Source organism: Engraulis encrasicolus, chromosome 8 (assembly GCF_034702125.1).
Source record: "Engraulis encrasicolus isolate BLACKSEA-1 chromosome 8, IST_EnEncr_1.0, whole genome shotgun sequence".
NCBI lineage: Eukaryota > Metazoa > Chordata > Actinopteri > Clupeiformes > Engraulidae > Engraulis > Engraulis encrasicolus.
The window spans coordinates 27838067-27859357 of NC_085864.1; the positions used below are offsets into that span (position 1 = coordinate 27838067).

Here is a 21291-nt window from a genome sequence, read left to right on the forward strand (position 1 = left end):
CACACACACACACACACACACACACACACACACACACACACACACACACACACACACACACACACACACACACAGAGTTCCTAGTAGCAGTAAGAACAGCCAACCTTTTTATATGGTTCAGTACAACCTGGCGGCATAAAGAGAAGGGAGCTGACTGACTGACTGATTCAATAAGAGGGGAAGGAAACACACACACACACACAGAAACATGCACATACGCACACACACACACGTAGACACACACATCAAGAGAGCACATCCTTTCCCAACTGAGCTGAGTCAGAGATGCCATTTCCCCCCATTTTTGCTCAGGGTTCCTCCTCCTCCTACTCTCACACGTCGCTGTTCCCAAACACACTCTGTCTCGCTCCCCTCTGAATAAATAAGACTCTAGCACAGTACAAAGCATGTCTGGGAAGTTAGTCTAGGGCCAGATGCAGTGGCAGAACACTTGCACACTGGGCCCCAGGGCAAGACACTGACAGGTCCCCCCCATAAAGCCTGCCAAGGTCACAATAGGGCCCCCACCACCAATATAGGAGGGCCCTGGGCCCCCGGGGCAAATGCCCTGCTTGCCCCCGCTATAGCTCCACCTCTGGCCAGATGGCTAAGACCCCCAGACATGTAGCACCTGAATATACTGGCACAGGTGACGAAGCCTGTGCTGGGAACAGCTGGAGGATGTTCCCATCAAGGATGTGTGAAGTTTTTGCTCCATGATGAGGATGCCGATAGAAAAAAAATAGAAAAAACAGTAGTTTTGGGCCTTATTCCCAATTGCAATAAATACAGTATTTTTTAAAAATGGGTCTTCTGTCAGTTAGGTACTATTAACCTTTTCCTCCTTGTGGAGGCACCACTGTCACATGAAGTTTTTGAGCAGGAACAGGGCTGGACTGACCATCTGGCATAGCGGGTATTTCCCGGTGGGCCCTGCACCCTCGTGGGCCCCTATTTTCAGAAATGTTTAAAACTTTTAAGCCAAATATGCCTGGGCCCTATTTCTCCCCCAGTCCACTCTGTAGCCTAACTTCATCATCATTAAATCATGTGGACCTTTGGCCCAATTCTACTGTACAGGTTTTTTTTCTGTTTTTCAGGCAACTCGTAGCAGATGTCATCTCGGAAATGATAATGTTTAAGGGTTTTACAAAGCCGGCATGGCATAGCATTTGTGCATCAATGCATGACTTTTTTAGAAGTAACAATCAGTGGTGGGAGCAAGTGGAGAAATAAGATTAAGGTATATAAAAAAATGCTGCAGCACTGTGATCATTTAGGAGTCTGTCACTAAACCTACCTCCTCCCAAATGGTTATGCAAAGGAGTGATTTCTGAAACACATACAGTTCTTTTGTTTTTAAATCATTTCGACTGGACATCACTGCATATATCGCCATAGAAAGAGGCACCCCTCCAGTGTGGCAGTAATCTGGGCGGAAATCTGAGGCTAGCTGTTGCCATGTCAACGACAGGCACATGAGGACCTTATCAACACTAAAGAGACAGATGTCAACATTTCCAAACACGCACAGACACTACGCCTCAGACCCAGATATAACACAGACACACCAAGGGGTGCAACGATTTCTGTGAAATATTACTTCATTCCTGGTACATTTGTGGAGTGTCTTCACCTTTGCAACACAGACCCACAAGCATCGCTGAAACATCAAAAATGTGAAAATCATGGTTTTGATAAGAGGGTTGTGTGTTAAAGGGATTTTTAACGGTATTTGACTTTGATCAAATGAAGACTGACCTTTTCATTTCATTCCTCTTAATGATGTTTAAGTATTTTATTAGTATTATTATTTAAACTGCAAAAAGAGGTAGTGGGAGAATGGCTACGTTAGCGTAGCTTTTGTTTTGTTATTAACGTTTACAAGCACATTTTATAGGGTGGCATTTTGTATTTTGTAATTTCTGTTTTCTATTTTATTTTATTTTTATTTTGCATTCAGCTCCAAAAAGGTTCTAAAATAGATCCTATTTATTGTTTGGACACTTCTATGTCTCATCTCATATGTGTTACAAAATTTTCATCTCAAACCAAATGTGGTGAGAAATAAAAACGGGAAATTCATCAATTCATAATTGTAGATTTTATTTATTACATTACAATATCCAATATACATGATATTTGTACTCTTTAAATAAAGAAATGATACAATGCAATGTTTTTGTCTGTGAGGTGTTTTGCTCCGGGTTTTTTTCTCATCATTAAAAGACTTTTACCCAGAGGCTTCAGGAACACAAACAACTGTACCAAACAGGCCTATACCAGATCTGTGTGTAAAATCTGGACTGCACAAGAATAGAGTCCCCCCTACTGGTCATTCATGTACATAACAATATGTAATGCTCAGGTGGACCATTACAACCTTCTCATACTGAGGAAATACTGTACACGTGCTACAAACATCATTGTAAAGTTACATTCATAAAGGCTGAATTACCTTTAGCTTCTACTCTCAACATTTGTTTTTTTCATTTTCTCAGTGATTAAAAAAGGAAAACGAGTCTTCCTTCCCAACCACAGTAATGTCAAAGGGGAACAAATAGATTGACATATCACATTTTCACAGACAGTACATTTGCCTCTAGTAAATTGGGTAATCCCTGTGTAATTATTGTTATACCTTTCAAATTAAACACAATACATTACTGTACCGCAAAGTTGCTTTAGGCATCCTTGAATCATTATAATGGCACAAGAGCACAGGAAACTGGTACAACAGCTTTTCCATGTAGAGAACAGACCATACAGGATTTAGAAGATGTAAAATACACTATCTAGTGTATCTAGCCAGTGAACTGGAAGGAATTTAATTCTTTCAGATGAAGGAAAAGCTTATACGTATACCTGGCTCATAACAGGCATTGTACAGACAGACTGGGCTACATGTTATTCAAAACACAATGAAATTAATCAACAGATATCTAACAAGAAAAATAACACAAGGTACACTAAAGTGAGCTGGCAAGAAGTACATTCTGTCTGATGGGGGAAACACACAGTTGCTGTACAGACTATCAAGACACACTCTGAAATGAATTCACAAATCTCTATGGAGAGGGCGCCCATATCATCTCAACTTCTGCATCACTGACTATACATGGGTTTTTCATTTACAAACATTCGTGTTATGAGGAGGGGCGAAATGCTAATCAGCCAACCACGTAAGCTCATTTTTTTGACCGAGAGCAGTTTCCAACTATCAGAGGTTAAACAGTGTGCAGTCAGGGTTGCGCAGCCAGGGATTGTCTACAAACGGTAAACCCATGTATACTGTATGACTGCTAGGACTCTGTGCACATTATAGGGTTTTCACACCTGGTCCCTTTCAGCCATTTAAGTGAACTCAGACCTGTGACTCAGCATTTTCTATGCACATGTGAACGTTTCAAAGTGTACCCAGACCCCTTGGAATTGAACCTGAGACCTTAATTGATGTGAAAACAGAACTGAGTCCTTTTGCTGTCGGTTCACTTTTTGGTCCACTTAAAGAGGACTAGGTGTGAAAATGCCCTTAATTCCCATGATGCCCTTCTGTGTGATCCATCCTCACCCCAGGCCAATCGAGCCCCACCGGCGGTCTCACACACTACACAGGCCTTCCATTCAGGCCTTCTTTGCCCCCGAGAGTCACATAGGAGTGGACATTGTCTTAATTTTCTCCGTGTGTCTGTATTTGCTCTTTTTGGTGATGTTCCTACGGAAGCCCTGTCCCGCCATAAAGTACAGCACCGGGTCCATGCAGCTGTTGGCGCTGGCCAGGGGCCGGGTCACCTTGTAGGCGATGCTGGACGCCTCCAGCTGGGTGCAGCTGATCTGCTCGTCCAGGTAACGGAAGCTGTAGTAGAGGCTGCGCGTCAGGTGAAACGGCAGGAAGCAGAGCATGAAGACCGCCAGCACGATGATGATCATCTTCACCGACTTCTGCCGGGAGCGCGCCGCGTTGGCGTCCGCCGCGGCGGCCATCATGTGCGGCGGCTCCAGCAGCTTGCGCACCATGAGCCCGTAGCAGACCATGACCACCATGAAGGGCAGCGCGAACAGCAGCACCGAGACGGCCATGCTGTAGGCCATGAAGCTGTCGAACAGCTCCTCGCTGGTGGTGTCGTAGCAGGTGCGGTCGGCGGGGCCGCGGTCGCGCGTGCGGGAGAAGTAGAGCACCGGCGCCTGGACGAGCACCACCACCGCCCACACGCCCGCCGACACCAGCCGCGCCCGCCGCGTGCTGGCCCAGCGCAGCGAGTGCATGGGGTAGCAGATGCCCAGGAAGCGGTGCAGGCTGATGCAGCACAGGAACAGGATGCTGCCGTACAGGTTGGTGTAGAACAGGAAGCGGATCAGCTTGCACAGCGGCTCGCCGAACGGCCAGTCGTTCTCGTCGGCGTAGTAGTAGATGAGGAAGGGCAGGGTGAGGATGTACATGGTGTCGCAGACGGTCAGGTTGAACATGTAGATGGTGCTGGACTTCCAGCTGTGCCTCTGGACCAGGATGACGTAGAGGGTGACCACGTTGAGGACCAGGCCCACCACGAACACCACCCCGTAGCTGACGGGCAACAGGATGTACTTGAAGTCCTCGTCGAACATGCAGCGGTACGGGTGGAGGCTCTCGTTGTGAGTGGTGGCGTTGGAGAAGTCAGTCATCTTGGTGTGGAGTGGACCTGCGAACACATGTTTGAAAGACCAACATTAACCCCTTAGCGGCTTAGAGCCTATGATATAACCTTACTGTCACCAAAATTGTAATGGCTATGTCTTAATCTGTTACTTAAGGCTCTCTGTACTGTCATACTAATGTTGTTATGATGTAGTTGAGTATTTTTAGCAGATAGTGAATAGGCGCGCCGGCGACCCCATCTGCAGTAAGAGGCTATGAACGAACAATCGTTGGTCTGGCGAAGTTCCCTTGTAAATCATGCTCTCATAACCTGTGTCTAAAAAATACCTATTTATGCTCCTCTCAATCAGTCCACTGTTTCCTGACATACTTTCAAGCGGGAAAACTGAAATGCACAGTTTTCATTTGATTCAAAGGGAAGCCGATTTGAATTTCAAAGAGCATCTTTCCAGACTGAGTCCATCACATCATTTGTGCAACAGAAGGGTTGGGTGGGCACAGATGTGACACATTGATCCAAGATGGATTACTTGTTCTCTATAGACTCTTTTCCACTGCCGGTTTTCTGGAAGGCCTACAGCTCGACACAGCGTGACTCGGCCACCACTTTCTGCTTTTCGATTGGGCACGGCACAGCTCAATCGAAAAGCAAAAAGTGGCGGCCGAGTCATGCTGTGTCGAGCAGTAGGCCTACCAGAAAACCGGCAGTTGAAAAGAGCCTGATCAGTCTGATTTTACTCCATACTCAAGGCAGGTTCAAATGTTAGGAAAATACTTGTGTCAAAATGTACTCGAGTAAGTAAAGTAAAGGTATACCCATTCTAAAAATTACTTTAAAAATGACAAATTGCTCATAAAACATCCTTAAGGACAGGGGCACTATTTTGAACGTTAAGCACCTTTTCTGAGTCCTCTGAGTCCCCTTCACCATTTATGTCATGTTTGCTGCTGTCTCTGTTATTTGGCTAATTTGCATTTTGTTTCAACTGGATTTAGAATGGGTGTCTATGGGCATGTCCAAATCTGTTCTTAAAATCACACTAAATGTTTGTTTTCAAGAATGTGAAACTCACCAAGTGCTCAGGGGTATTCATTGGTATTCCAAAATTATTTTTGTAGCGAAATATGGTTTCTGTCGTGTTTTATGTAGCATTTTGTAAATACTTGTTTTTCTCTTTCATTCACAAAATGGCAAATGAAAAATGACAGAAGCCATATTTTGCCTTAAAACCTATTAGGGAATGACAGTGAACACAGTTAACCACTTGAGATGCACACCTTTGAAAACAAATGTTTAGGGTGGTTTTTAAGAACATATTTGGACATACCCATAGATGGCATTGACCCATTGGCCTTTGAGACAAAATCCAAATTAGCCAAATAATGTTCAAAATAGTGTACTTGTCCTTTAATTGCTGTTATTTGAATGATTGTAATGTTGTTAGACTACTTTCCACCCCTGCCACTGAGGACAGTCAGCCCACCTTGAAAATGCCCTAGTCCAGGCCTGGATGAGGAGCTACACTGAATGTGTTGAGGCTGCGCTGCACCACTTTCCTCATCCTTTGAGGATCTAGACAATTTGCACCCACATGTCCTTTTTACACTGTTTATAGGTTAAAACACTCAGCCCATAGTGTAGTAAAACACGCAGATCTAATAGTGTCCTTAAGTGTCCTCTGTTTCAAGTCAGGCCCAGCCCTCAACTTGCCACAACAAACATCAAATGGCTTACAAACCATCTTACATGTTATGTCCAAGTGTTAGGCTCTCTGAGCACATCTTGAGTCAACTGGTAATACTTTTCAGTGGCTATACATCCATTGGTTCTGTATTGGTCATTTTTGTATGTTTTCATATGGCACTGTGCTGGCACAGACATTGATATTGACAGACCTTGAAAGTGAGAATGGTTAAACTCAAAGTGGTAGAAACTAAGTCAGTCCTGATGATTCTGAATTGGTAAATCTGATTCCATAGAATGCTTGTCTAATCTGTGAAGGGGGGAAAACTGTCAGATGACATCTCAACCACTATCAAGAAGGAAGCTGTAGTGGCTGTAATTCAGTACATCACTGAAAGTCATCTGAAAGTCATCGGGTTCTTTCCCAGCTACAAAGCTCCAAGCTCCAAGCTGCCAGCTTCTCTCCCAGTCGACAAAAGGTCTTGTGGACAGTATCTATTGACCCTCACATGAAAGCAAATGCCTTCAGCTGTGCTGAACACGGAGAATAGTCCCCCAGCTGAAAACAAATGTAGCAATAAATTTGAATGTCTGAACATTTCCATTGGCAAAATGTCCTCAATGAAACTTTTTGACTACTGTTTTTTACACACACTTATACTCACCTGACCTCAACAGCATCCATCCACCAAAATACAGTATTGCCACCACATACAGTAACATCGCACATAGTATTGGGGCCGCTAAAACCACAGAAAACAGCACTGGAATGTAGCTCCCCTTCATGGACACTCCAGATGTCCTCTGGTGCGAGAAAAAACTGCAAGCCATTCTCAGAGACCAAAATCACCCAGGATACTTTCGCTGTTTTGTTGGAAAAAGCTCCAAACACCAGCTAAGACACTCTGCCGACCGAGAACCAGTAAATAAGTACTTTCAGAACAGCTCCTTCCCAGCGGCAATCAAACAACTTGCAAGAGACATTCAGAGTAGCACGAAATATACCCGGTGCCATTTAAAACTTATCAGACAGTCTGACACCATACTGATAACTTACCCAATTTCCTCCACACACACACACACACACACACGCGCACACGCACACACACACAAACACATGCACACACACACACACACACACACACACACACACACACACACACACACACACACACACACACACACACACACACACACACACACACACACACACACATACACATACTCTAGCACTTTACACAGTGCAAACTGTGTGCAAATATACTTTATAAATAAATGTTATGAATCCTTAATTATTCACTGGACTTACTTACTTACGTATGTTAAGACACACTAGTTAAGTGCAATATGCAGTTAAACTATTTTGCCTCTAATGTTAAGACAAAAGACAGAGGGGTGTCGCGCCAATAACTCCAGTCCTTGTGGGTGCGTTGGTTCCAAAGCGATAATCCACAGAAGCAAAGAGTAGAACTCGCACACCAGCAGCCGATGCAATAATTGATTTATTGCTTTACATATGTACAAGTGATCAAGGTGCTACCCAAAAGTGCAAAACGTTTTCGGTCACCAGACCTTCCTCAGTGCAAAGGGCCTCTAATGTTAACAAATACTCTCTGGAACTTTGAGAACAGAGTTGACTGCAACACCTCTACCACGAGCAAGCACACACATGCTCCAAATCCTGCACTGACTTTGCAGAGTGCATTTTTAAATATTCATCATGGCACTTTACTTTCTCACTGCATGCTTGTAGATCAAAAGATCCACATAAAAAAATCAAAGGCCCTCATGTACTCTAGCAAATGTAGATAAACTCTTGAATCCTTAAAATGTTTTGACACCTGTCTCTTCGGTGAACATCTCAGAGAGTTTGGAGAAATGGCTGATATTATGGACACCCAACCAGACTGCTTTCAACATATTTCCTCTGACCGGAGAAAGTTCAAGTTCAGACTCGGTCCACTCCCTGAGAGGAAGATGTCTGCATCATCACCAGTTCCCTATTCAGAGGAATGCCAGTGCATGCTATACTGTTGATGAAATGCAGAAGATAGATCTTGAGCACCAACAAAAAATATGGTTATCTCTCTTTATTATTAATTATTTTTGAATATCTAAGGAGTCTGTAGCATGTTGGTGTGAATGGGATCCCATTGTTTGCTGAAACGCAACTACATCTTAAAAATATATTACAAAGAGTCTTATATAATGGATTGACTCTTGGTGATCATCATTTTGGTAACAACAAACTTATAACATGAGGCTCTGTAGGAAAGGGCACTAGTCAAATATGACTCTCCTGTAAATGTGGGGCCCTGGCATTCATCTTTACCGGTTCTTGGTCAAATGTACACAAGGCTTAGTATTTTACTCTGCACTGCCTGTGATATCCTTTCTTACATATTTTCCACAACATTTCTACCTGACACCTCACCGCAGACAAGCAAAGGCTTGTTTTCATGGACATCTCTGTCTAGGTCCAGACATGCAATTTGACATGATGGACGGAGGAACATTCTGGAAAAACAATACAGCTTCCTCCCAACATCCTGCACAAATACAACATCTACGCTACATTGACCTTCATACCTCTTTCAAAGTGGCATTTACTGTATGTACATAATTGTGTCAACAACACCCTAAAAATCTGCAAATAGTAGAAGACCTTTTCCAACTGTACCTTGTGATGTTAACAAACCGGACTCTGTGTTGCCTCTCCTCGTCCTAATGTTTTCACTGAGCCCCGAGGGTGAGAGTTAAGCTTTTTCAACTCATCTGCTTTGCTCATCACTTCACTTCTTTTCTCTGGTTTCTTCACACTGTTGAAGAACACACTGTTGTGTAAGATCCATATCTTAAACCAAAAGGCATGCTATGACTCAAGATAGATACCTATGAACTGTTGAAAAATCCTTGATAAGCATCTCTCGCATGCCATGCGAGTTAGGAAGCATCAAGAACCAAATGTTTGGTTTATACACTACACTCATGACTCAATAACAAGTCCAACAATCGACAAACCATTAAACAAACTGACCACTGCAAATGTAATATACTTCATTCAGACTCTTTTCATGAAACTTACGGTGGTTCTCCTCGCTGTCTGCCTCACAGTCTTGCCTCCATGTCTTTCCACACACTGATCCGCCACCTCAGGGTACTTGCATGATAGTAATGGGTGCGTCTTAGGTAGCTACCTTTACTATGACTTCTGAAAACTGTGTGTGGGCGTTAACGTTCACTTTGGCAGGCCGCAACCTGCTCCCGGGATGTAGGCCAACAGCCTGGATGTCAATTAGTTGTGTGGCTGGTAGAACATAAACATATACTGTATGCTCTCCAAACACCATAAACATATATGCTCTCCAAATATGCAAACAACATTTTTTTTCCCTTAATCCAGTGCTGTGTCAATGCCAGTTTTATATTTTGAGAGTGAACATATTCAACAATAATTCTCTTGACATTACAAAGTTTGACTATTAGTTGCATTTCATAAACTGTAACAGAACATTGCATGGTTATTGGCCAATATCCATAGCCAAGTAGGCTAAATTATAGTAGATAAACCTTATGACTGACCACTGACTGTGCCTGCTTCTAGCTGACCAAGGGTCTCAAAATGGTAGTTTTGACAGAGAGTTATGATATATTTTATTTTTCCTTTAGAGTTTCACACATGCAATGTCATGTATCAGTATCACAAATGAAGTACAGAAATATCGAACTAATCTAGTTATAGTAATGATATAGCCGCAAATGTTGCTGGGGTTTTGTAATGTCGCACACCTGCTCTGTATTTTACTTGGACCTTACCTTACACAGTATTTTCGATGGCCTCACACACATACACTTGCAATGAACTTGCTCTTAGATATTGCAACAAGGTTTTTTGAAGTCTGTCTATCATTTGTAGAATATTTATATTGAATTCTTTGACTCCCGTTGTCTCAGACCTAAGGCTAACGCTGGGACCAAATGGCCTGTAATTCGATGATATTTTTCGTGTTACATTCATTCAAAGCTGCTGTACAAGCCACAAGTACCAACCTCTGACCCCTGTGAAACACAGACACTCAAGTTGTGTGTGTGTGTGTGTGTGTGTGTGTGTGTGTGTGTGTGTGTGTGTGTGTGTGTGTGTGTGTGTGTGTGTGTGTGTGTGTGTGTGTGTGTGTGTGTGTGTGTGTGTGAGAGAGAGAATGAGAGAGAGAGAGAGAGAGAGAGAGAGAGAGAGAGAGAGAGAGAGAGAGAAAGTCAGAGAAGGACAGAATGAATGTGCAGCACACACACACACACACAAGAACATTCAAATGAAGCTTAGCAAGTCCGGCTGTCTGGATAAACATGCTGTCTTACCTGATGGTAAAGTCGTTGAGGAGACACTCCCAGTCCCAGACCCAAAACAAACACGGCACAGTAGAGTACAGCTGACTAGGTAAGAAGAAGACTACCCGGGCAGCGCCAGATCGCACTGGAAGCAGACATCTCCCATTCTTCCATGACAGAAGAGCCCTGACAACAGTGCTGGACTGGTTTCTGGCATACAGGGCATATTCCCGGTGGGCCGACAGTCACCAGGGGCTGATGCTTTTGTTCTGTTGTTGTTGTTTTTTGTTGTTGTTGTTTGTTGGTTTCAAAATGAGAGAGACCAGATCACAATTTAGATGGAGTGGCCTGAGCCCATCATAAATGTAGTATGGAGGTGGGGATGGGAGGCTGGTCCATGCCAAAAATGCCCGGGCCGGTTTGCGGTCCCAGACCAGCCTTGCCTGAGAAGGAGGCGAGAAAGTAAAGGGTTTGATTAATGTCTTACCGGCCCCTGGTAATGGCGTATTAATGATTACCTGTACAGCCCAGCTCACTCCACAGCCTACTATGCCAGGGGTTCCCAAACTTTACCATGACATGGCCCCCCATATAGGCCTAGTGGTAGATTCTAACTAAGCCCCACCCCCCTACATAGTTCGTGCCACACTATTTTTTCTGTACACACATTTCACACCTGTTGTCTAGGCCTGTTCAGTCGGTTCCCCATTGGGATATATAAAACAACAATAATGTGCCACTAAATGTTCAGAGATGCAGTAGATTAGAATGCAGTTCTTAAAGGAAATATTGTTCCGTATATATTTTTGGTTTATTTTAGTTATTCAATTTATCCAATTATTTATTTTGCCTTTCCTGCCAACCTGCCAAGGCCCCCCTAGCACCACCCTGCAGCCCCCCAGGGGTCCCTGGGCCCCACTTTGAAAACCACTGGCCTAGGCCGCATCTCTGTGTAGCCTACAGCTCAAATGGGCTATACCTCACCAAACGCTTCATGCCAAGGCCCACATGGGATTATCGGACTCTGACCCACAACTTGTGTGCAAGGGTGAGAAAAGAGATGCTGCCAACAGAGAGTTAAATGGATACACATGCAGACAGCATGTAGGCCTACAACATACACACACAAAACGTCACTCTTTTATGTGACTGTCAGAAATACAGTCAGTAAATAATCTCCCATATGACACAAGTAATAGAAACCAGCCTACATAGATGAGCTATTGCTCCAAGAGTCCAGTGGTGAACAGAAACTAGTGGGAATCATCTTTTACCTACAAAAGCAAGCAGCAGCAACAACAACATCAACAACAGGCTAATGATAATAATGTAATAATAATAATAATAAATAAATAAATAAATAATATTTTTTTGTGTTGTTTTTATCCTCATTCTTCATAGGCTATTATTAGTAGTATCATAATAAACATGAATAAAAAAGAACGAAAACAACATGACTAGGGTATATTATTATTAGCGTATTATTATTATTATTATTATTATTATCAGTATTATTATTATTACCCCATTATTATGTTGTTGTTGTTGGTAAATGAGATGATTCCAAGTAACAGAGTATTATTAAATAGATTTTTTGTTTTAAAAAAAATCTTTAAACGCCCTAAAATTTCTGGGTTCGATTGCCTCCCTCTCATTTTTCACGCTCGAGCTTTCCTTTGTCAGCTTGGATTCCTTGTTGCTGAGCAGGAGACGAAGACGCCAAAATGGAAATAAAGCAGAAATGCATAGTCGCCACAATGGGGCGATATATCCACAGTAGAAATAATAATCCCCTTTCTGGGAGATAGCGCCCGATAATATACTCAAAGCTGCCTTTGCGTGTCGCAGTTGAGTTTTGGATTTCAACGAAAGACCCCGCTGCTTCTTTACTATTACATTTCCCCTATTATTTTCCCCCCAGCTTGTCTGTGTGCTCCGCAGTGTTTGCTCGGACAGACTCGGAGCCTGCGAGTGGAGTAGTTGGTGTATCATGGCTGCCTGGACACAAATCTGAGCATACTGTGTGTCTCTTACTCCTTTTAACCCCTTACCCTAAGTTGTTAGTGTTTGTGAAGTGAGCAGTTCTCGGAGATTTTTTTGGATTTTATCAGATTTTTGTGGAATTTATCATTCATGTCCATGCTCAAAAATGCAGCCACCACCGAGAAAGGTAAGTTTTCTCAGATCCCTGTCATCCTCCAGAGGCTAACAAGGGGTTGTCTTTTATTTAAATTATTTTTTCCCCTTTTCTTTGCCTAAACTTGGGATTTGTTGATGCCCACTGTTGTCTGTTAGAATATGTCAAAACGAAAGGAGTTATGTTCAACAACCTGCTTTCATTGCTGCTCGGAATGGTGATGGCAAAGTGTCAGATATTGGAGGAATGCACTTTCAACCGCTAACAACTTATGAAGCCCGCTAGTCTGGCGCTCAGACTCGGCTAGCGGAATTGTGAAACTAGCTGTCCCTAGCTAACGGTAAGCAGTCCTCCCGTTCTCCGTCCCGTAAGACACGTCGGTGATCAAGGGACTGCTAGGTAGCTAACATCAACTCAATATTCAGGCATTTAGATAGGTTGTTCTTTTCTTGCGCGTATCAGCTGTTGTTGGAGTAGAGATGCGTGTCTTTGTTGACATCTCTGACAGGCGTGGTGTCTCATCTGACCTGTAGCTCCACATTTGTCGCGTGAAAACGGCAAAACAATAGACATTGGATGACATGAAATACAATTTAAGTCTGTGTGGTCTATGGAAGATACAATCCTTTTGTTCTCAACTATATTGACCCGTCTTGCTGAGATGCACAATGCACAAAGAAGAATTTCGTTTCTAGCTGTAAACAACTGAAGTGGAAATGACAAGTCCCCCGTGTGTCATTCGCGTTATGGGGGTTGCCTAATGTTTGGTCCGATGATCTGTCAAAACACAGGGGTAGCCTATAAAAAAGACTGCCCCTTCAGGTTATCTTTTGTGCACCTTTTGGTGTGCAATATGGTGACAGGCAGCATGTTCTTTCACAAAGGGTCATTACTGAAAAGTGTGTTGAGTAAAGAAATAAAGAAAAGCACATTCGTGTTCTCTTCACCCGTCTGTAATTGGCCATAGCAGTAGGTTGCCGATGGTTTTGTTTTGTCTGGGCTCTGACACGCGGCCAAATCTCTTGTCAGAGAAAGGATTTATCAAAGGCATAGGCTACATACCCTCTGAGTAAACCTGGAGTTTTTTGTGGCATTGTGTGTGTGCAATCTTTTGTTGCCACAGCATCCTGACAGAATTTGATGAAGGAAGGCGCACCACCTCGCCGACTCTGCCCAGACGCCGATGGATTGTGCCCATAATATCTCCTCTCTGCGCCCTCACCCACTAACATAATCTCGACCTCTGCAGCAAAATTGTGTCAGTTGTGTGATGCTTCGAGGTGATGCTGTCTCTTCGTTGAGGGGGACTAGGCGTGCAACACCGATAATAACGTTTTGCGGCATCAGCTGGGAATATGGAGACGAAGCCGCGCTTTGTGTTTGCACATGGAAAGCACAAATCATCTCCAATAGGCTATAGGCTGTCGACTCCCCTCAACGGCAAGGCTTAAAAAATAAAGAAAAACGCACGGCTTTTTAAAATGATGAGACGACGTACCATTCCCCTTAACGCAATTTGATGATTGATTCAGGCTAAGGTGTCTAAGCCTAAGGTGATGTTGCAGAGCCGTGACCTAGTGTAGAACGTGCACCTGGTGAACCGGTCTCCATTAAATAGCCATTCGATGAGCTGTCGGTCTAGGGCCGCTGAGTTCCAGGTGGCATATCTTCTACTGTAAAGACAGTGGAATTGTATCCATTTACACATTATAACCAGCAATTTCCTATTCGTGTTTTACCACTGCTGGTCATAGCTCAATCATAAGTCTTTTTCACTAGTGTGTCCACTTCTTCCCCTATTTGTATCAATGAATCTATACTGTCGGTCAGTCTATCCATCTATCGGTTTGTCTGGCTGCCTGATTCTTTGTCTCTCTTCCTCTCATGCCAAACCACAAGGGCTACCATACTATGGTTGGCAGCTGAAGCTGGTAGAAGCTTCAGACCCATTGTTCCAGCTATTGTCATTTTTACTTGGCAGCGAATGAACCCAAAGGCGAGCCTAAGCAGTTAACACACTGCTCCTTTCAAATACAGCTAAATGGCCTTACATTTTTCCCCAAATATTATTTAGGGCTTGTTTGCCTTTATTTTTGACACGCCAGTGGAGGAGAGACAGGAAATGAGTGGGGAGAGAGAGAGACAGCGAAGGATCAGCAAATGACCCGGGACAGAATCGAACCCGGGTCACCAGCGTAGTAACCCAGTGCCCTATCATTAGGCCACGGCAGAGTCAGCTTAAACCAATCGTAACCGCACTATCATTCCTCGACAGCCTACTTGCAGAGGCAGCCCCAAAAATGGTTGTTGGAGTGAACTGAGAAAAGATTAGGGCAAGAAGGCCGTTTATGTGGATAAAGACAACACAGGATGTCAATTTCTCTGATTAAATGGGAGGGGTCATGTGTGTTTTTTTGTTGTTGTTTAATCTTCAAAGACCAACCAGATGAAAGAGACCCCATGTCCCATGCCAAGAAAATTGCGCTTGTGACAGTTGGTCTTTGTGTGTGTGTGTGTGTGTGTGTGTGTGTGTGTGTGTGTGTGTGTGTGTGTGTGTGTGTGTGTGTGTGTGTGTGTGTGTGTGTGTGTGTGTGTGTGTGTGTGTGTGTGCGTGTTTGGTGTGCACCCGTTGAGATTTGCCTGTTGTGTGATTGTTTAGTCTGGAGTGATGAAGAGTTTGTGTGTGTGTGTGTGTGTGTGTGTGTGTGTGTGTGTGTGTGTGTGTGTGTGTGTGTGTGTGTGTGTGTGTGTGTGTGTGTGTGTGTGCGTGTTTGCGTGTGTGTATGTGTATGTGTGTTTGTATCGGGGTGTGTGTGTTTGTGTGTGTAAGTGTGTGTAAGTGTGTGTGTGCGTGCGTGCATGCTTGCGTGTGTGTGTGTTCCCGCACGTCCCATGCGTGCGGTGCGTGTGTTGGTGATTGCATAAACTCTGGAAGTCCAACAGTTTGTTTTCGTATGTAAATATTTATATCTCGAGTTGCTCATCACTTTGGGGATGAGCCGGTGAAGGGTCAAACCTGGTCTAGAGACTATTGGTACTCTAGAGCTATCCATGCAAAAATGCTGATGGGAGTTGGTTACTCCTGTGTTCATAGAGTTTTTTTCGACTTTATTTGATAGGACAGTGTGAGAGGTGGACAGGAAGCGAATTGGGAGAGAGACAGGGAGTGGTCGGCAAAGGACCCGGGCCGGGAATCGAACCCGGGTCAGCTAAATGGCAGGCAAGTGCCCTACCGGTTGGCCACGGCAGGGCCGTCCATCACAGAGTTTATAGGGAAACTAGGCTTCGTTGTGGAGTTTTAAAGCGTAGTTGCCCACAACTGAACTCATTTGACACGAAATCTGACCTGGATGAATGAGAATTTTCATGGCTTCTCCCCTGTTTTGTTGTGTATTTGTCTGGGGTGAGGGGTCAAACCCTTAGCTCATTCTACCATTCAGGTGCTGATGAAAAATGTTTTTTTTACTCTGTTGTTTTGCACGTAGAGGTGATAGAGTTTAGTGTAGGGAACTGGGCTGTATTTTGAAACTTGAAAGAGCATATTCCTACAATTACGGTCTTTTCACCGAGATGACTAGGGTGAGGGCTCGTCAAACCGCTCACTGTAAAAGAGTGCCACCATTTAAACTTAAAAAAATAGTTAACTCCACTTGAGAAAGGCTCGAACTGACTTGAACCTGAAGTTGAGTTAACTTACAAACTTAAGGCAGCAGGGCAACTTACCTTTTTATGTGTAGCCCCTTAACCGCAGAAATACACCAGCGGCGATCTGAGCGAGTCGAGCGACGGAAGTAATTGACTTTGTATTGAGTCGAGAGACAAAAGCGATTCTGGAGACTAGAGCGATTTGCACGACGAGCGCGACAATTTGAAGTTGAAATCTTTTCAACTTTCTATGACGCGGTTCGGCGACAAGCCGCGACCGGTTCGGTGACAAGCCGCGACAGCCAATGACTGTATAGAGATCAGTGACCACAGCCAATGGGAATGCTTGAATGCTTTGCCTTCTGCCTGTGCGGACTTACTCTTGTCTCCTCAATCGCTTGTATCGCTTGCTGCTACACTCTGTCGCTTGAATCGCATCGCCGCTGGTGTATTTGTGCGGTTATGCACGCCGTACCTCCGGTGGTGCACTGTAATAGTCATTGATAAGTTAGCTACCATAGCACTACAATACTATGACATAACACAGGGCCTTTAGTAATGCATTACGACTTGGTCAATGGCATTCAGGTAACAGGAAATTTACAACGCTGTGTCTTAACAGGTTACCTGGCTGCAATGTTTTACAGTCTTGTCTCTATCCATACAGATGCTGATTATTACATTACACAATGTATACCTACATTGCTTTTTTATCCAAAGCGACTCACAGATATTATAGGCGATTGGCTACAGTCCCTGGAGCAATGTGGAGTTACGTAGCCTTGCTCAAGGGGACTTCAGCCATGGATGGAGGTGTAGGGAGAGGTAAGGGCAGGAAATATGTTTGAAATGATGAAATTAAGTAAGTATGCCTTTAATTATCCCGCCATGGGGAAATTCATTTTTTGCAGCAGTAACATACAGATTATGCAAGGACAGTAGACAGTATACATACAACAACACAGGACCAGGAGGTTAAAAAAGTATATGTAGGATAGATAAAAAAAGAGGTTAAGGAAAATATAAATGTCTCTGTTAAAAACAACAACAACAAGTACATTAGTAAAAGTGAAAGTGCATTTGTAAAAAGTGCATTAGCAGCTTCATAAAAAGGAGGAGAGGGTGCTAGGACAATAATAAATAAGTAAGTTAAAAAGTTAAAAAGTTAAAAAGACCATCACTACCACCACCACCACCACCACCATCATCATCATCATCATCATCATCATCATCATCATCATCATCCCCAAGGCTACCGCAGGGACTTGGTGTTATTATATAGTCTGACTGCAGAGGGAAGAAAGGCCCTGCAGTACCTCTCTGTTCTGCAGTTTGGGTGGAGGAGTCTACTGCTCAGTGGGCTCAGCAGGGCTGCCACTGTTCCGTGCAGGGGGTGGATGGTGTTAGCCAGGATTGCTGACAATTTCGTCGTCATCCTCCCGTCCCCGACCACTTCCTCAGGGTCAAGGCTGCGGCCCAGAACAGAGCCAGCCTTCTTCACCAGTTTGATGAGTTTCTTTGCCTCAGCTGCTGTCATACTGCTGTCCCAGCACAGCACACCATACAACACAACAGATGAGACCACAGAGTCGTAGAAGGCCTTCAGTAGGGTTTGTTGAACCCCAAAGGACCTCAGTCTCCACAGCAGATGGAGTCTACTTTGACATTTTTGTAGAGAGCCTGGGTGTTGTCAGTCCAGTCCATTTTTTTATTATTAAGGTGAACTCCTAGGTATTTATACGTGTCCACGTACAAACGTACAAATACGTGTCCACGTACCCTGGAATTACGTAAATGATGAAATTATTTTTTTTTTATCTGTTGCTGTGCAGGTAAAGGTGACGCAGGAGCAGAAGCTCACTCATGCTGAGCAGATGACCAGGCTGCACATCAAACACCAGACAGAATGCGACTTACTGGAAGACATGAGGTAAGCATAAGCAAGCATTCATTCAAACCATCCCTCCTCCACTAGCGAAACCAGCCCCTTTTTAGTGTTTGGTTGGCAACAGATTGTCACCAGTCCTAGGCCTTCATGAGTGATTAGGAGAGTACAGCTGTCCATATCCACTTGCTATGGAGTTCAACTTCGACACTTTCTGTGGAGTGAAATTAGTCACTGCATTATAACTAGTGTTCATGGCTTTGAATGCGACTTACTGGAAGACCTGAGGTAAGCATGAGCAGTCATTCAAACCATCCCTCCTGGACTAGCAAAAAAACAGCCCCTTTAGTGTTACGAAAACAGGCCAGGAACACAAAGGGCAGGGGAATGTTGTTAGCCAGCGTAGAGTCTGTGGTGTGTAGGAGTGAGTGAGTGAGAGAGAGAGAGTGAGTGACTGAGTGAATTGGCGTTTCTTTGGAAGAACACCCAGATCACAGAGACTTCTTTGGGATGTGACGAAGGCATTTCCTCTGGACTTCCTTCTAGTCTATGCATGGCCAGGCCAGCAGCGTTTTCTTCCAACAGCTGGAAGTCATAACTGGAAACCAGCGTAGCACAAAAGACCACCCCCCACTCCAACCTCAACCCCACAACAACACTCTGTTTCTTTTTCTTTTTCTTCCCCCTCTGCTCTTTCTGTTTCTTCATCTATTGACGTGCTTTCGCCATCTCTTCTAGATGTAGAGATTATTCACTCTCCTACAGTATGGTCTGCTGAAGCGCTGGAGCAGAGTGGCTGGTTTGTGTGTGTGTGTGTGTGTGTGTGTGTGTGTGTGTGTGTGTGTGTGTGTGTGTGTGTGTGTGTGTGTGTGTGTGTGTGTGTGTGTGTGTGTGTGTGTGTGTGTGTGTGTGTGTGTGTGTGTGTGTGTGTGTGTGTGTGTGTGTGCATAGAGAGTCAGGGCTCCGTGTTTACATTTCAGAGAAGTAGCAAAAGACTGCTCATTTGACTGCTGCCCCAGCCTCAGGGGAAGTTGAGAGGAAATTGCATAGCTATCAAAAATCATCAAAGACTGTGTAAATGTGTGTGTGTGTGTGTGTGTGTGTGTGTGTGTGTGTGTGTGTGTGTGTGTGTGTGTGTGTGTGTGTGTGTGTGTGTGTGTGTGTGTGTGTGTGTGTGTGTTGTGAGTACATGCTGTTTAGCTATGTACACACAGAGTTTAGATCATTTTGTTGTGTGCGATTTTGTTTGCCGCCTCAGGGGGTCTTGCAGGTAGGTTGTAATATTGCTGGCCTTCTCCTCTCCCGCGTTGCCAGGGTAGCAGTGAGAATAAAAGCAGTGTGTCAGGCGGTGTTGCCATATTGGGCGGTTTCTCACCCAATTGGGCTGCTTGGGATAGCAGTCTGCGGAGTAAAAACGGCCATTGGGCGGGTTTTTCTTTAGCTTTATGGCCATAGAAATCAATACAATTTGCTTGACATTGGGCGGAATTCAGCGCCCCCCTCCAGGCGTTTTTTGAGCACCGTTTGGGCTGGAAATGATGTGCCCGACACATCTGGCAACACTGGAGTGTCAGGCCATTCTCCTCCAGCTACAACTCTCTCCTCCTGCTACAGGGCAGCAGCAGTACAATTGGCTTGAAATTGGGCGGAATTTAGCAGTTGTAGAGCACCGTTTGGGCTGCAAATGATCAGACATATCTGGCAACACTGGTGGGGGTGGTGGAAGTGTGTGTGTGTGTGTGGTGGTCAGGCCACTCTCCTCCAGCTACAACTCTCTCCTCCTGCCTTCTCCAGCGCAGCAGCAGCTATGATTTATTAAGCTTTCCTGGATGTGGACACCATTCACTCCAGAGTGGAGCTAATACCCTACAACAGCCTGCTACTCACTCCCTCTCTCACTCTTATGCCACACGCACGCACGCACGCACGCACGCACGCACGCACGCACGCACGCACGCACGCACGCACGCACGCACGCACGCACGCACGCACGCGAGGCAAACACAGAGGCATGTTCACGACCGCCACACACGCACACACACTGTAACAGACATCAGGCACGGCAGCGTACACACACAAGCAACAAACAAATAGACACACACACACACACACACACACACACACTGTCTGTCTGGGGACGTTTCTTCAAAAAGGTTTAGAATCACTGAGAAAGCGGAACGCACGCATGCGCAAACACACACACACACACACACACACACACACACACACACACACACACACACACACAACACACACACACACACGCACACACACACACACACACACACACACACACACACACACACACACACACACACACACACACACACACACCAAGATGTGTGAGTAGACAAATTCAAAAGGCAAAACTGAGGGAGACAAACACACAAAAACAAACACTGTCAGTCAGAGAGGCTCTGTGAATTCCATATTTTATTTATAGATATCCAGCTCTCCGTTTGCCGTTTCGTGTTTTTTGCTGTCTGTGGCATTTCTGGCCACTGTATACACTGTACAGTAGACGGCCGCAACCACAGCTGTACAGTAACCGTGTCTCTAGTCTCTCTACGATGATTTTCTTTGGCTGTGGCTACAGAGATTAAGTCGTGGTGTGTAAACGTTCCTCCCATCTATTGGCATTTATGTGTGATGGGCCTTATGTGGTGGTAGTGGAGCCACAGAACAGTAGAGAAGAGATGGGGGGTTTGATATCTGTTTTACTGTGGGGAGGAGAGGAAGAAGAAGAGATGGGGGGGTTTGATATCTGTTTTACTGTGGGGAGGAGAGGAAGAGATGGGGGGTTTGATATCTCTTTTAATGTGGGGAGGAGAGGAAGAAGAAGAGATGGGGGGGTTTGATATCTGTTTTACTGTGGGGAGGAGAGGAAGAGGAAGAGGAGAAGAAGAGATGGGGTTTTGATATCTGTTTTACTGTGGGGAGGAGAGGAAGAGGAAGAGGAGAAGAAGAGATGGGGGTTT

The 21291-nt window shown here is 44.5% G+C and overlaps 2 protein-coding genes across 5 annotated transcripts in view; one reads left to right on the plus strand and one right to left on the minus strand.

Moving 5' to 3' along the window:
- Positions 1 to 12: 12 nt before the first annotated feature.
- LOC134454378 (P2Y purinoceptor 2-like) lies at positions 13 to 10722 on the minus strand. Of its 3 annotated transcripts, XM_063205342.1 has the most exons (3): positions 9406 to 9485; positions 9001 to 9139; positions 13 to 4679 (listed from the first exon to the last, which is right to left on the minus strand). In XM_063205342.1, the coding sequence occupies exon 3, from the start codon at positions 4660 to 4662 to the stop codon at positions 3649 to 3651; it is 1014 nt and encodes a 337-aa protein (XP_063061412.1). In that variant the 5' UTR covers positions 4663 to 4679; positions 9001 to 9139; positions 9406 to 9485; the 3' UTR covers positions 13 to 3648. The 3 variants fall into 3 exon arrangements, with proteins under 3 accessions (XP_063061412.1, XP_063061415.1, XP_063061413.1); XM_063205345.1 differs by lacking the exons at positions 9001 to 9139; positions 9406 to 9485 and adding an exon at positions 10677 to 10722; XM_063205343.1 differs by lacking the exon at positions 9001 to 9139 and having other exon boundaries at positions 9406 to 9449.
- A 1786-nt stretch (positions 10723 to 12508) lies between these two features.
- The window catches only part of LOC134454379 (F-BAR and double SH3 domains protein 2-like), a 151507-nt gene continuing 142724 nt past the window's right edge, over positions 12509 to 21291 (plus strand). For both annotated transcript variants that reach the window (XM_063205346.1, XM_063205347.1), the window contains exons 1-2: positions 12509 to 12816; positions 18261 to 18358. In XM_063205346.1, the coding sequence (XP_063061416.1) occupies positions 12796 to 12816; positions 18261 to 18358 (119 nt within the window). In that variant the 5' untranslated portion in view covers positions 12509 to 12795. The remainder of the gene's footprint in view (positions 12817 to 18260; positions 18359 to 21291) is intronic.

Coding starts and splice junctions, on each gene's coding strand:
- LOC134454378 (XM_063205345.1), bottom strand. CDS start 4,662: ATGACTGACTTCTCCAACGCCACCACTCACAACGAGAGCCTCCACCCG.